Here is a 15070-nt window from a genome sequence, read left to right as displayed (position 1 = left end):
AATAGCCTCTATGTGTGTGTAAAAGATGGTGTCTCAGCCATTTTGGCTTTGTTAAATGGAAATTAGGAAATTAAAATACCTTAGGCATGCTCCCACACTGGCGCGACATGTATCGTCTGGTACGCGCCTTTCACCACATCCCGGCAGTCGGAGGGCAGGTCTAAACTAGGTTTGTACGCTGCCTGGAAAGGAACCGACCAACGACTCACAGTGCCGACCGTCGGAGTGCTGTCCATATCGACCTGCCGACCGTCGGAGTGCGGTCCGTGTCGACCTGCCGACCGTCGGAGTGCGGTCCGTGTCGACCTGCCGACCGTCGGGATGCGGTCCGTGTCGACCTGTCGACCGTCGGGGTGCGGTTCGTGTGGACCTGCCGACCGTCGGGGTGCGGTCCGTGTGGGCCCGCCGACCGTCGGGGTGCGGTCCGTGCCGACCGTGTGCGTTTCCTTCAGTAAGTGGCAGAGCGGTGTCGTAAGAGGCCTGCAGCTCCGTAATCCGTCCGCCCCCAGCTCGTGGGGTGACGCGGGGCCCGACAGGCTGATGCTGTCCAGGTAGTGGGTGATGTAGTGGCACTGCCTGACGCAATGAAGCGCGCAGTTCAGGTTGGCAGGATTTATCCAAGCTGATCAAACCCCTGACTGTAGGCAGAGATTCTCGGTCATCTTCTTGCGCCACCTGACTTTTTGAAAGTGGCGTCGTTCTTTTCCAAGCCTCTGCATGGCGTGGTGCCGCTAAATTAATGCATTCCATCAAGTGCTTTATAAAAACTCGGTACAATAATGCGTAGAGGTGGGCATTCGCATGATACTGTTTCCGTGTGGATAATCGGAGTCACAACAGCCGGAGTAGAAGGCTGAAACCGAAGCCAAAGGCGAGGCAGAGACCCGAACTGCCATGCATCGGAAATCGGTCACGCTCCTTGTATAAATGCTTGACTTCGGATGCCTGCTCATACCAATTATAACTTATGTGTATTTTTTTTTACAACAAACATTTGTGATCCTTCACCACCAACTGGAATGTTGTCTATAGCACGGTGCTAAATAAAAAGTAAAACGCCGGCAGTCATCGTGTGCTTCATATTTCCAAGCCGCCTCCAATGGAGTCATCGCCTAGACGTCTGCCTCTAGCTGAATGTCATAGCGCATCCCCGAGCAGAGCACGCGTGGAAGAAAACAATCACGAAGCTGGTGCACCTTCCTGAGGCATGCGACACAGTCTCCACCCTCCAAGCTCGGCCCGCTTGGTCATGTCCGCACTCCTGGGACCGCCTCCTCAGGCGTCAGAAACAGGACGCGCATTGCACAGTTGTGGAATGTATGAAATGCTGACGGAATGCCACCGGCAGCTGGATGTAAGGGTCTTTACGAAGTGATCTGTCGTCCCAGAAGATCACGGCCTTCACGGGTCGCTGCCTTCAAATCGTCCGGCTACCAATACTTAATGACACACCAGATCAGCATTTGAAGGGTGCAAACAGCCGAATGCGGCTTAACCAACCGTAAAAATCAGTACACATCTTGCAGCTGACGCTCAGCATCATATACCTGATCTGATTCGTTTCGCTTCAATGGTGATTTGGCACTGAATCTGGTGAAAGTAAACCCCGGCATTGCATTTTATCGACAGTGTTCATGGACATTTGGCAGCCGCGCGAGGCAGAAAGAGTTTAGTTGTGATACCATGCGACCGGCAATAGTTGACCAATTTTGTGCTACGCATCATAGGCTCTGGCAAAAAAACATGGTGCGAAGGGCCATATGCAATGGCAGTCCACCGCATTTTATTTTCTTGTTGCGACCATTGTTGCGAGAGAAGAGAACAGATTCAGCCAGTTCCAAAGACACGTGGAGCCTTACTTTTGCCCTTGCACGCTGCAGTCAGCTGTTCATGTCACGTGTCATTTTTTTCTAATCAAACCATCGCGAACTCATGGTCTCATTGACTCCTTACTCATTCATGGTGGCCCACCTAATGCCGTAGTAACACGCGCTCGGGTAGTAGTGAATTTGAAACCCTAACGGGTTTTTCAGAACAACTTCGAACTATATGGTTTAGCTGCACTAAACTTTACAGCTGTGATCAGTTGCATCATCAATGTTTTGGTGTACAAATAACATAGACCTCGTGAGATCTCTGACCCATACGAGGTCAGTCATGCCATGGCGCAGTCAGTGAAGGCAATTCCAATGGAATCGTGTGGTGTGATGCGGTAACGGAGTGTTGGACGAAACCATTCAGCCGTATGCTGGTTTATTAGACAATAAAGCAGCTGCAGTTAGGATTATGACAGATCGCATCGACCTGAAGCAAGGAATAAAGAGGACATCAATACCAAAACCAAGCAGTTTTACTGCTTGAAAGCATGCCTTACGGTTTAGTGTTGACACATTTGAAATTTCTTAATCACCGGGACATCAACAGGCATTCTATTGTAACTTCATGAAGATCAAGGGAGGTCACAGACCTAGTATAACACCGACCAATCATTTGCCTTCATGTCATTGCCTTTTTCACCGGGCCATCAACAGGCATTCTATTGTAACTTCATGAAGATCAAGGGAGGTCACTGACCCAAGATAACACCGACCAATCTTTCGCCTTCAAGCTTGCTACATACACAAAATACTAGATGTTAAACTGTTTTAAGATGTTAAAATGGGTTTAGACGTGCAACTTTCAAGCACTCCGACTGTTTTCGCACGAGGTGTAAGCCAAGAAAGATGACTATTTGCCACTAGATATTATGGATCGCTATTTGACACATGATGTCTACAAATGCGCAAGAGTGTTACAAGGCACTTGCTGCTCCTGTCGAGGCGAATGACGCGTACAGTGACGCGCACAATGGAATGCAAATAATGGGTTCAAATCATCAGATAACGGTTCGTTCGCACTTTCAGTCCACTCTTAGGGGTGTGGTTACCGGTCTTTGCCCAACTATTTTAAACCATTTTACCGACAGTAGGTTACTCACGGAGCCACCTAATGCACACCTGAATGCGCACCTACCTCCTGCACGCGGCTAAGAGCTGTTTGTATATATCGCTACGCAGTGTTTAAATTAATGGATACGCTCTAAGGCTCGTGACTGGGACTCATCTGATATACTGACACCTCCGTGATGGCAGAGGGCGACACATCAGCCTCAGGTGAAGCCAGTTCTTTAGAGGAGTTCGGTAGACGTTTGGTGGTGGTCTGGTCAGTCTTACGTTGCCGGCAGCCAGTATGCGATGGTCGTGATCTATGCTCGGACCGATGGATAACATGTGATGCCAGCAACCGCGGCGCTTAACATAGTCAGTTCTGCTCCTGCTTGCTCATTGGTAGAACTTGTTGAGTTCTTTCCTAATGACACACACCACAACTCGCCTTCTTGCTACCCCTCGGTTAGCTCGGACTTGCGTCGAGAGCTAAGGCTGACGAAGATAATTAGGCTGAATTAATTTCGGATGGGCTGTAAACCAGATACCTCCTGCACTTATTCCCCCAATTTATTGTTGAAAGATATTGTTATTGAGTTATTATCAAACTACTTTCCGGCTGGAACACTGGCTGTACACAAGCTGGAGTATAAAAGCGAGACCCTGATCGGTCGAGGGTTTTGCATCGCGTGGAGATGTAAAGCGCCGAACCCGGCTCAAAAGACAATGCTGACATTGCTCATGGGCGCTCTTTCCTCCCTCTCGCTGAAGTTCTGTGCAAGGCTTCCCAGAAACAGTTCCTACGCTGCCAGAGTCCATTCGGTGTAGTGTAAATGTATTTTCCTCTAGAATTACAATAATGCAGACGAGACAGTTTCCTCAGGAATGACGTGGCTGCGTCCGGCACATTTCCCCATGGTGGGAAGGTGGCGCTACGCTGCGAGCTTCCTCACTAGACTGAGTTATCCGCAACAAACCGACGATCAACAGCATGCGTAAGCAAGAACGAGGTGAAACGGCCACCTCACCACAGCCGTGATCCATCCGGGGGATTGGTGTGCGTGCTCACCGACTGACGTTTCTGACTGGTGACGCGATACGCCACTGCTAGCGCTGGGAAGCGATACCGTCCTGGGCTCTACAGGCTATGGGCCCGTCAAACCTCTAGCGAGCGGGGGGGGGGGGGGGGGGGGGGGGAATCGGCATCCCCAATTTGAAGTGCACCATTCATTTTAAGCGGTAAATTTCCAAGTCCTGAAAAAGTAACGCCTGATAAGATTTATATGCAAAACGTACCTCCAGCGTTAAGGTATCTGCTGATTGTTTTGGACGAGCTTGAAGCCATGTCACCGACTTTATTCATTTTATTATATATATATATATATACATATATATATAATACAAAATTTGTATAGCAATAACTGTTTAAAGGTACTATTAATGCTACTGAACCCAATCAGAATATCCTGATTGGGTGAACTGAACACACATACACACACACACACACATACACACACACAAACACACACACACACACACACACACACACACACACACACACACACACACACACACACACACACACACACACACACACACACACACACACACACACACACACACGCGCGCGCGCGCGCGCGCGCGCACAAGGACAAGATCCCAAAAGTTCCTTTCAAATCAGTGCGTCATTTCGGATGCAACTCGAACAAATTACCCAAGCCTGGTGCAATTCTTGACGTTATTTATGCACCATTTTAGGCGGAGAATGCGTTTAGAAACATGGGCACAAACATATTTAGGTGAAACTGCGGTGGAATTTGGCCATGCTGCAGCCCTTCACAGAAAGTGGATTGAGCAGTGTCCCAAACGTCGTGGCATACAAGGCATGTATTTTCCTTGCAAATTTGGTGACTGTTGTCAAAATAAAAGCAGTTTCTAAAGAATAGACAAAGTACAGTATTTACCTATGACTTGCAGGTAAATATTGTATGACAGTACATGGTAAATATTGTATGACACGCTATGACAACTATGTCATAGCGTGATATTACACAGTACTGAGCATTGATTTTGAACATAAGTGAAGCCACCAGCTATAGCTTAATTACCAATAAGATGACAGGATGTCAATAGATTAGGAAAACTCATGGGATTCACCACATTCATAGCAATCAGGTTCTTGAGGTTCTTGAGGTTCAAACTTGAGGTTCATCTTAAAATTGGAACAGCCTTGCCAACCAGTGGTCTGGTTTTCATACATATCCAAAACACTTCGTACAGCGGCACAAATGGATCCTTAAAGATTCTTTGGAAAATCTTAAAGTACGCTTCTGCAAGACTTCCCAGCAAAAGCACACCTTTAAAATTTAAACCCCAAATTTAAATTTAAATCCCCCATTTAAATCCGGTAGCAAAGGTAAAACATTTTACCCACAAAACAAAGCAATATCCCTCATTGCAAAAGATTGGTCATGCAACACGTAGACATGTCAGCCCATAAACATTTATGCGCTTATGCAAATAAAAAGCCGCAACGTGATTACATGTTTATCCATGGATTCCCGGGTCCTATTTGCACATCGACTGGGATAGAGAAACGTCCCAAGCTACCTTCGGTCATCATTTGTTTACCAGTCAAAACCCGTATCACATCACACCATGACGCACGAGCTCCTACGGCTTACACTGAGGCAGGTACCGCCCGCCGTGTGCCAGGACTGCCGCTCCCTACAAACGCGCGCCGGGACTGCCGCTGCCGACCAACGCGCGCCAGGACTGCCCATTCGCGAATTTGCCGTTTCGCGGCGGCAAATTGGCGGCCGTCGCCGGCCCTTGACCTTGCGCTAGCGAGGACAGCCTTTCGGTGTCGGTTCCCGCTCGCATGTATAAAGGTAGCCCGGCTGGGCTCCCAGGCACAGTGCCCCTCTCGGCTCAGGATGAAGCTGCTGGTAAGGAGCGCTGGCTAGGACAAGGGAGGACAAGGTAGCTCCGAATTTTGCTTGCTGTTGGTCGCACAACGTTTTGTGCTCAAAAACGAAAAGATGTTTACACAACACATTCAGCATCGCTCGGTGTGCTCTGCAAACTCTCGCCTCGGGTGGCCGACTCTCGCGGCTTCCTTGCCTTCAACGGTCGATGGTCATGCTACTTGCAGTTCTTCACCACCGCTAAGGCATTCTGTCCGTGTGCACGCCGTCCATAAGTTGCCACGCCAGTTGTGAGGCGGGCACCTGTCCGTCGGGCCGATAATCAGCCTGCTGGCCTCCTCCGGCAGGCTATCGTCGTCACCGTGCTGGCTGCGGCCTCGGTGGGCAGCGCAGGCGGCGGCTACGGCCACCATGGCGGCTACCACAATCAGCACTACGGGTGAGCGCCCACCGAGCGCGACGGTGTAGCACTGACGGCATGACCAATGGGGCCGAATGACCTAACGTGCGCCGAAGACTATCGGCAGCGCTGGTGGGACACCGGGGAACGAGAACTGAGGACTGTCGGGGAAGGGGTGGGGGAGGGAGGGGACGAGAACCGAAGGAGCGCAGAAAACCGAAGACAATCGGGGACAGACCAGGATGTGAGTGAGCACCACCGCTAGCGTTACCTGCGGGATGCTGGTAAAGCTGCTCAAGTTGCCCACCTGAGTCTGTATGAGTTTACTACAAAAGGCGATCTGTAAATGATGTCAGCATTCAGTGGATGATCGCAACCACCACTAGGTGACCTCAGTGGTCATTAGGTCTCTTCAGCTGGCACCGGAGGGTAAGATTGTTCTATAGATGACCATGTTCAGCTATCCTTTATTGCTTCATGGGCATGTCAACCGGTCCCACTTTGAGGCGACTTATCTCGCTCGCGATCTCGCTCGGCACCCACTGCCTTGTTACCCAAGACGTCCTGTTGCGTTTTTGGACGGCTTTATAGCTAGAGAAGACGTCCGACCAGCCCATGTGATACCATTTCCGAGTCACGTGGCACCATCTATCAGATTTCGGCACCATTTTTCGACACCATTACAGCCGCCATCAGTCAGTACATCCCATTCTGAACCAAGCGACTCCATGTGGTCCAAATGCGCCAACAGAGATGTCCACCGCCGGTGTTGCTAAAACCTTTGCCACTTCCAGATACGAGAAGGTGCGCACCATTGTCAAGCACCACCCGTACCCGGTGGTGAAGCACGTGCCGTACCCGGTGGTGAAGCACGTGCCCGTCTACAAGCCCGTGTACAAGACGGTGGTGAAACACGTGCCGCAGCCGTACCCGGTGGTGAAGCACGTACCCGTCTACAAGAAGGTGCCCGTGGTGAAGCACGTGCCCGTCATAAAGCGGGTGCCGGTGATCAAGCGGGTGCCGGTGGTAAAGCACCACTACCATGTGAAGAAGGTGCCCGTGCACGTGCCTGTGTACGTTCAGAAGCCCAGCTACGGTCACGGCTACGGCGGTGGCTACGCTTACCACTGAACTGGCCGGCTATAAGCAGTGGCTGAAGCAGAAGTCACGTACCGTCAACGTGTTGTTTGGTTAGCACATACTTAAATGGGTTTAAGGCATGGGCGCTTCTCGTCCGGGTTTTGTTCCGAAAAATTAGGCCCGCCGCTATTTACGGGTCTTTAGGCCCGCCGCTATTTACGGGTCAGTTGAGGTTTCGAAAGGTTTCGACCGGTGCAAGGGCTTCGAAATTATCACGCGCATTAAAGCTCAAAATGAAATACGCTGCAAAGCCAGCGTCTAGCAAAAATCACACCATACATTGAATACAATGTTTTTTCGGGCTATGGAGGCCAACAATTATTTTAACGGCTCAGTGCGGTAATAAGTATTACAAACACAACCTGGGCTTTCTTGGATTTGTGTGAATGTTGGAAAGGTCGCTTTGTGAGTGTACCAGCGCACGCCTGGCGTCTTCTCGGTACTGTTCCTGCGTCTGCATGCCTAATGTCAGGAGACATTGATGGCGTGCACAGCTAGCCATTTAGACGGTCAACTCGTGAAAACAGTACACAGTTCCAAGGGCGTCAATGCGGTATCTTTCCAGCCCATGCCACCCGTTTTATACGTTGACCTTTATGTCAAGGAGTGTCTTTAAATGACTTACGCGTTTCGACTGTGTGGAAGAAATACACGACTGATGTTGTGATGCGCTTGCGATTTGTGTACGCAGATACGACCCTCGTCTGATCGGAAGGACTAGGCATCACAGTGGGGTACCGTCTGATCAGAAGGACTAGGCATCATAGCGGGGTAACCATCGTGGCGAGGAGCACTGGAATGGCGCCGCGTCAAGATCGGGCGAATTTCAGTGTATGTTGGTGTCGTCATTACCTCGCATGCCATGCTGTGTTTTCAATCATGATAGTTCAATATGCTGTAAACCAAATTCATGAACATGCAAGCCTCGCTCGTAGCATTCCATAGGCAGCTACACATGCTGTACGGGGAAGTTAGAGATAAAACGCAAGAGCTGTAGGTCATTGCAGGCATGCAAGAGAAGCAGTAAGCAGTTTTGTTGATAATTTACTGCAGTAAGGGTTTCGTGGGTCTGATATGTAAACAGTTTTACCAGTTATAAATTCATCTCGGCATCTGAACTTTATCTTGAACTGCTTTTGTTGTCGCGTTCGTTCAAAAACTAAAAAAAATTGAGACCGTAGGACCAGTTGTTGCACTACAATGAATGCAGAGCAATGGGTAATGTTTTACGCCATGCTAGTTGGCCTTTCGGCTCCCTATGCAATATGCTGTTGTCGAAATGCTGTGCCGCAATGCTCTTAAGCGATCGGTGTATCGGTTTCTAATCTAAAGCTCACGACGAAGCCCAGGCTCGACAAAGCACTGCGAAAGGCTAGCTGCTGGCAAACTAAGAATACCAATTGACCAAGACCAAATGCCGTTCAACATGACCGGATGGCTTTCGACGAAGTTGTCCCTAAGGCGAGGTGTAGGAAGGGCACCGAAGAGTTTTAGTGGGATCTGCTAAGATTTTCCAAGGCGTGTCCATGAACAGCCTTTAACATGCACTACAGCTGCATTTCTTGTGACGATACTGATAGCCAACCTGTCGTTATGAAAATAACATGCATTCACTTTTGTGGGGCTGTTCGATGACAGCAGCACTGCTCTCATATTCTACACTACACTTGTAGAAACACAACACTGCTTTTGTGGCACTGAATTACGCAATAAACACTAGCCCTGTATAAAATGCGCGATATTTACTGTTCACCAGTTCGGGATCTCACTCCATTCTGGTCTGCCAATCTGCCAAACTCCTGTCGGACCAAGAATACAAAAGCTTTTACAAAAAACTGTTGCACTGAAACCTCCAGCATATTATTTTTTGCAGTTGCTACGGCTACTTCATAAAAAGGCGGACATGAAAAAGTGGCGAGTAATCAAATTTTAGCACAGAAGAAGCAAATACTGCGAGTCTTCGTTACTCCACCTTATTACGAAATGGTAACCTCGATCTGGTTAACCGGTAAATAAGTGACAACTGGCGAATATCCCAACAAATCTGCACGTGCCACAGGTCCTACCAACCGTTCCACCCGAACCTTATAATAACACAGCACTTATTTAAAACTTAATGCGATTAAACATGAAGTCATGTCACTTAACATTTCAACGTAACGGCTTAACAATTCATCAAATTTGGCTCTATTCAACAAACGTAATAAAGCTGTAACGTCCTTTCTGATGCTCATGCTTCATCACTCATTAGAAATAAGCGCAGAAAGAGATGCATTTTGACCTCCTCATATAGGTAAATTATGACGCGTCCTGGTCAAAAGGCAGCGCAGGAACTCTAGGTAATCCATGTTATCATGGTGCACCTTGCATCCTGGCTCTTGCTCGATATGGGCAGGCAGTATGGTAACACCCGTTCCCATTTCGCTACGGAGCTGCACCCACTCTAGTGTTACTGGATGTGGCCAAGGGCTGGTATGGGTGAGCTGCAGTGCATGTGAAGCTGAATGGAAAGGTAAAGGTGATGGTAGTGCCTAGGTAAGGTCAAAGGTGGGCTACGGTGCAACTGGGAGAGATATGCTTTTTGAGGTAAAATAGCCACAATCATGTACCGTTTATAAGCACAGGGTTGGCTGCTTTTGACAAAAACGCGGTTAGCTCTAGCAATCCGATAAACACAGAACAATGATTTGTGTACGGACTTTAAAAAGTCTTAAATCGGTTTTTGGGGCTTCAAGCTCGCTTCCTTTACTCTTTTTAGAAAAGCAATAATTCGATTAATGATTCTAATGTAGTTTGCACACGAAGTAATCGATCCACTTACGACCCAGAAAAATATGCGGTCGGTTAATCACTAACCTATTCATAAGTCGAACATAAGCCTAATAAGGAAACACATAAGTTTTCTGAAGTTGTTATGTTCTAGATAAGAAAGGGGTTATCTTAATTGTGCCATTTCGCAAAGTTCGTGTGATCATGTTTACGTAACACTCAGGGGTGTAGTTTCCTTTATAGTTGGGAGGCGGACGGTGGGGGAGCTTTAACTCATGAAACTTGGGCTCGCCCAATGTTTAGAAAGAGATGGCTCAAAAAGAGGAGAAACACGTTTATTGGCGTTAATTTTTGGGGTTAAGTCAATTATCACTGTTAAGCCCCCCCCCCAAGAAAAAACTGTTTGCGAAACTACACCATGTTAGTTACACCATGTTACACCATGTACACCACTACTGTTAGTGCTAAGCATTCATATATGGCTTGATCTGACAATCTTTAGTCGAATGTTGCGTTTGGCAAATATTGGCACCCCCAAATCAGCATTCGCTTAACAGAAGTAGCATGCATGGAATCCCCTATAATGAGTAATGTAATGAAATTCCCTTCATCGGAGTATCGTGCCGGAAATTCCCGTAATTGGAGCATGAGTAATAAAGCCTACTTGGAACACAGGATACGAGAGACGTGCATCATTGCACGCTCCAATCCATACATAAGTTGATGTCCTAGTGCTGCTGCTATGTTAAAAACTCAATGGGTCTGCGGTATTAATGTTTTTGCCAGTTTTGCCATCTCAGTTTTCGAGTGATTGGTGTTTCCGAAGTTTTTGCTTTGCTTCCTGTATGTTCTCGCTTTTCTTAAGAAAGGGATTAAAAATTGCGGTCCTTGCAGCGACTGCTAAACTCAAATGACCAGCCGTGTGGAGAGCAGTGTATGCTCAATATGTAACAGTATGCAAGTTCTAGATACAATGTTCAGTGCAAGAGATAATGTATGCTATTTTTTATCAACACCTATATACTGTTACGCTTGTCGCAAGGGAGGCAGTTGTGATGAATTTCATATGTTGATCCCAGACACACCTTGGAAAATCTTCACAGATCACATTCCAAACTTTTCGGCGTTTTTCCGGACCCGATCTCAGGAAGAAACTTCGTCGAAAGTTATGCTGTCATGTTTGCCGGCATCTGACCCTGGTAATTTGGTGTTTTTAGTTTTGCCAGCAGCTAGCAGTTTGCAGTGCTTTGCCGAGCCTGGGCTCCGCCGTGAACCTTAGACTAGCACCAGCTGCACCAGTCGCGTCTGAGCATAGCGACGCAGCACTTCGCTAACAGCGTGTTGCGCAGGGAGCCGATAGGCCCATACACGTTGCGCAAGGGAAAAATTTACCCTCTGCTGTACGTTGGTTCTTGTGCAACATCTGCTGCTGCAGTCCGATTCTCCTTTCGTTTCCCAACGAACGCAAGAGAACAATACCAGACCACACCTTAAGTATGGTGTACAGGCTTGGTCCCCATGCTTCACAAAAAGATGTAGATAGGCTGGAGAGAGCACGGTGAAAAGCAGCTAGAATGAAAAAATGGGACTGGCAAATTATAGCATAAGGATGGGCTAAATGCCTTGGATCTACATTCACGGAAATATTCTGAGAGGATCTGATAGAGGTACTCAAGATTACGGAAGAGATAGGCAAGATAGATCTACAGGGAATGCTGGAAATTAGGCCGAGACTTAGAACCAGCTTCAATTAACAAAAGATGGGAGTAGAACTATGAAGAGGCAGATGTCACTTAGTCAAAAAATGGCGAATCATTTGACTGCCAAACGAAGTTTTAACAAGTCCCTTTCTGGCAACATTGAAAAATCGTTCGGACAAGTTTTATCGGTCTAAGGATCTCATTTATAACTAAATTCAGACAGGACAGGTGGTAAGTTTACTGTCAAGTATGAGTGCGGAACCTGGGGTAGGTCAACCTTGATGGGTCCCTGTGGCTCTTTGTTGGCCTGATGTCCTTACGTCTTCACAAAGCAACAAAAAAGTTCAGATAACGAAATAAAATAAACCTGGTAGAATGTTTTGCGTACCAGAGTCACCATGCCAAGGGAGCCTTATTTACAGTGAATTGTCAACACAACTACCCACTTATTACTTGCATGCCTACAATGGCCTATTTCTCACGCACTCTACCTCCAACTTTCCTGTACGGCGCGTTTAGCTGCTTATGGAATGTTACGAGTGAGGCTTGCATGTATATGCATTCCGCTTTCAGCGTACTGATTTATCATGATTGAAAACACAGCATGGCATGCAAGGTAACGACGAAACCAACATACACTGAAACTTGCACAGATCTTAGCGTGGCGCCATTGAAAAATGATCACCTCGGCCGCCGTGCCTCACCATTTTATCTCAGTATTCCGCGCCAGTGCTCATCGCCACGGTGGTTACCCACTATCATGCGTAACACTTCTGATCAGACTGGGATCGTGTCTGCGTACACAAACCACATTCGCGCCACAGCATCATTCTTGTATTTCTTCCATACATCCCAAACGCGTAAGTCAGTTGAAGACACTCTGTGGCATAGAGGTAACCATACACAACGGGTGACAATGACTGGGAAGTTATAGCATGTGAGGTTCTTGAAGCTCTGTACTGCTTTCGCAGGTTGACCGTCTAAATGGCTGGCTATGCACACCATGCTTGTCTCCTGAGATTAGACATGCAGACGCACGGAAAGTGGAGAGAAGGCGCAAGACGTGCGCTGGTTCACTCATAAAGTGACCTTTCCAACATTCACGCAATTACCAAAAAGCCCAAGTTGTGTTTCAGTGACACTTAATACTGTACTGGGCCTTAAAAATGTCTAAGAAAGAAAAAAATAAACTAAATGCAATACCAGTGACAATTCCAAGCCTTCGTACCGGATTAAATCCTTGGAAGAACACCGATTGACTCCCAGAGACCTGCAGGTCCAATTTTTGAAAGAAAAAGGCATCGGACAAGAAGCGCCCGTGCCTTCAACACAGTTCAGCATGTAGTTAGCCAAACAACAACTTGTCGCCACGTGACTTTCCATTTAGCGGGTGCTTACAGCCGACCAGCTCAGTGGTGGCCGTAACCGTAACTGGGCTTCTGAACGTACACAGGCACGTGCACGGGCACCTTCTTCACATGGTAGTGGTGCTTTACCACCGGCACCCGCTTGATCACCGGCACCCGCTTTATGACGGGCACGTGCTTCACCACGGGCACCTTCTTGTAGACGGGTACGTGCTTCACCACCGGGTATGGCTGCGGCACGTGTTTCACCACCGTTTTGTACACGGGCTTGTAGACGGGCACGTGCTTCACCACCGGGTACGGCACGCGCTTCACCACCGGGTACGGGTGGTGCTTGACAATGGTGCGCACCTTCTCGTATCTGGAAGTGGCAAAGGTTTTAGCAACACCGGCGGTGGGCATCTCTGTTGGCGCATTTGGACCACATGGAGTCGCTTGGTTCAGAATGGGATGCACTAACTGATGGTGGCTGTAATGGTGTCGAAAAATGGTGCCAGAAAGTGACATATAGCGATAAATCACCCCAAAATGGTGTCACATTCGCTGGTCGGCCGTCTTCCCCAGCTATAGAGTCGTGGAATAACACAGTGAGATGTCATGGGGCGACAGGACGGTGAGTTAAGGGAACGAGCTAAGTTGCCTCAAAATGTGACCGGTTGACATGCGCTTGAAGCAATAAAGTACAGCTGAACATGGTGAAAGCCAGTTGGGAGCCCTAACTATGTGTCATGAGGAGCGCAGCGTTGTGTATTATTACTCGACTGTGCTGTCACTGTGCTGAAGTCCATACTAAAAAATAATTTCCAACAACTGGGGTCACCTAGCAAACAATTTTACGTTCCGGTAATAGCTAAGGAGATCTAATTACCACTGAGTTCACGTGATGATGACTGAGGTCATCCACCAAAGACTGCTATCATTTCGAGATCGCCTTTCGAAAATAACTCACCCAGGCTCAGGGAAAACTTAACCAGCTCAATATGCTGTCGCTGACGCTTGTGGCGGTGCTCACTCACATCCTGGTCCTGGTCAGTGGTCTCTAGACCCACGCTTTGCCAGCAGGACCACCTTTGTGGTCTGTTGCAACCTACTGCTCTTGCGTTGTTTTTTGGGGGAGTGAGGGGTTGTCTGATCTCGATGATAAGGTCCTCTGACGTCATCGCTCCTACCGTCAATGCTCCGGTGAAAACCTCCTCATCCAACCTCATCACTTTCCGCAATAATCTTCGGGTTTCCCCCTACCTTTGGTCCTTGTCCCCCCCCCCTCCCACACACCGACAGCCCTCATGATTTGTTTCCCTGACGCCCCATGAGCGCTCACCCGTAGTGCTGAGTCTGGTAGCCGCTATGGTGGCCGTAGCCGCCGCCTGCGCTGCCCACCGAGGCCGCAGCCAGCACGGTGACGACGATAGCCTGCCGGAGGAGGCCAGCAGCCCTGATCATCGGCCCGACGGACAGGTGCCCGCCTCCATGGACGGCGCGCACACGGACAGAGTACCTTAGCGGTGGGGAATAACTGCAAGGAGCATGACCGTCGACTCTTAAGGTTCAAGGCAAGAAAGTCAACAAAATCGACCGACAAAGGCGAGAGTTTGCAGATAAACGCCGAGCAAAGCTGAATGTTTTGGGTAAACTTTTTTTGTTTCTGAGCACAAAGCGTTATGCGATCAGCGGCATGCAAAATTCGGAGCTACCCTGTCCTCTTTTGTTACAAATGGCAGCTGGCTAGTAAGTTTAAGCCAATAATGAAAACCTCATCCCCTAAATCGAACTCTTCCAGACAAAATGTGGCGCGCTCCTTACCAGCAGCTTCATCCTGAGCCGAGAGGGGCACTGTGCCTGG

The 15070-nt window shown here is 48.4% G+C and overlaps 2 protein-coding genes across 2 annotated transcripts; one reads left to right on the top strand and one right to left on the bottom strand.

The window, feature by feature from the left end:
* The first annotated feature begins 5848 nt into the window (after positions 1-5848).
* LOC119090374 (zinc finger protein 512B) lies at positions 5849-8036 on the top strand. The gene is made up of 3 exons (XM_037213174.1): positions 5849-5872; positions 6199-6290; positions 7046-8036. Exons 1-3 carry the CDS (start codon positions 5861-5863, stop codon positions 7380-7382), a joined length of 441 nt encoding a protein of 146 aa, XP_037069069.1. The 5' UTR covers positions 5849-5860; the 3' UTR covers positions 7383-8036.
* A 4641-nt stretch (positions 8037-12677) lies between these two features.
* LOC119090344 (zinc finger protein 512B) lies at positions 12678-15049 on the bottom strand. Its single transcript, XM_037213137.1, has 3 exons — positions 15031-15049; positions 14549-14640; positions 12678-13588 (listed from the first exon to the last, which is right to left on the bottom strand). Exons 1-3 carry the CDS (start codon positions 15040-15042, stop codon positions 13270-13272), a joined length of 423 nt encoding a protein of 140 aa, XP_037069032.1. The 5' UTR covers positions 15043-15049; the 3' UTR covers positions 12678-13269.
* Positions 15050-15070: the final 21 nt, after the last annotated feature.

The sequence above is a fragment of the Pollicipes pollicipes genome, unplaced genomic scaffold (genome assembly GCF_011947565.3).
Source record: "Pollicipes pollicipes isolate AB1234 unplaced genomic scaffold, Ppol_2.1 Scaffold_3087;HRSCAF=3621_pilon_pilon_pilon, whole genome shotgun sequence".
Classification (NCBI taxonomy): domain Eukaryota; kingdom Metazoa; phylum Arthropoda; class Thecostraca; order Pollicipedomorpha; family Pollicipedidae; genus Pollicipes; species Pollicipes pollicipes.
This window is presented reverse-complemented; position numbering and strand designations above follow the sequence as displayed.

Bases quoted from the DNA above. Each gene is read 5' to 3' on its own strand.
- LOC119090374 (XM_037213174.1), top strand. The intron at 6,291-7,045 runs GTGAGCGCCCAC...TGCCACTTCCAG, and splicing joins TACCACAATCAGCACTACGG to ATACGAGAAGGTGCGCACCA.
- LOC119090344 (XM_037213137.1), bottom strand. The intron at 13,589-14,548 runs GTGAGCGCTCAT...TGCCACTTCCAG, and splicing joins TACCAGACTCAGCACTACGG to ATACGAGAAGGTGCGCACCA.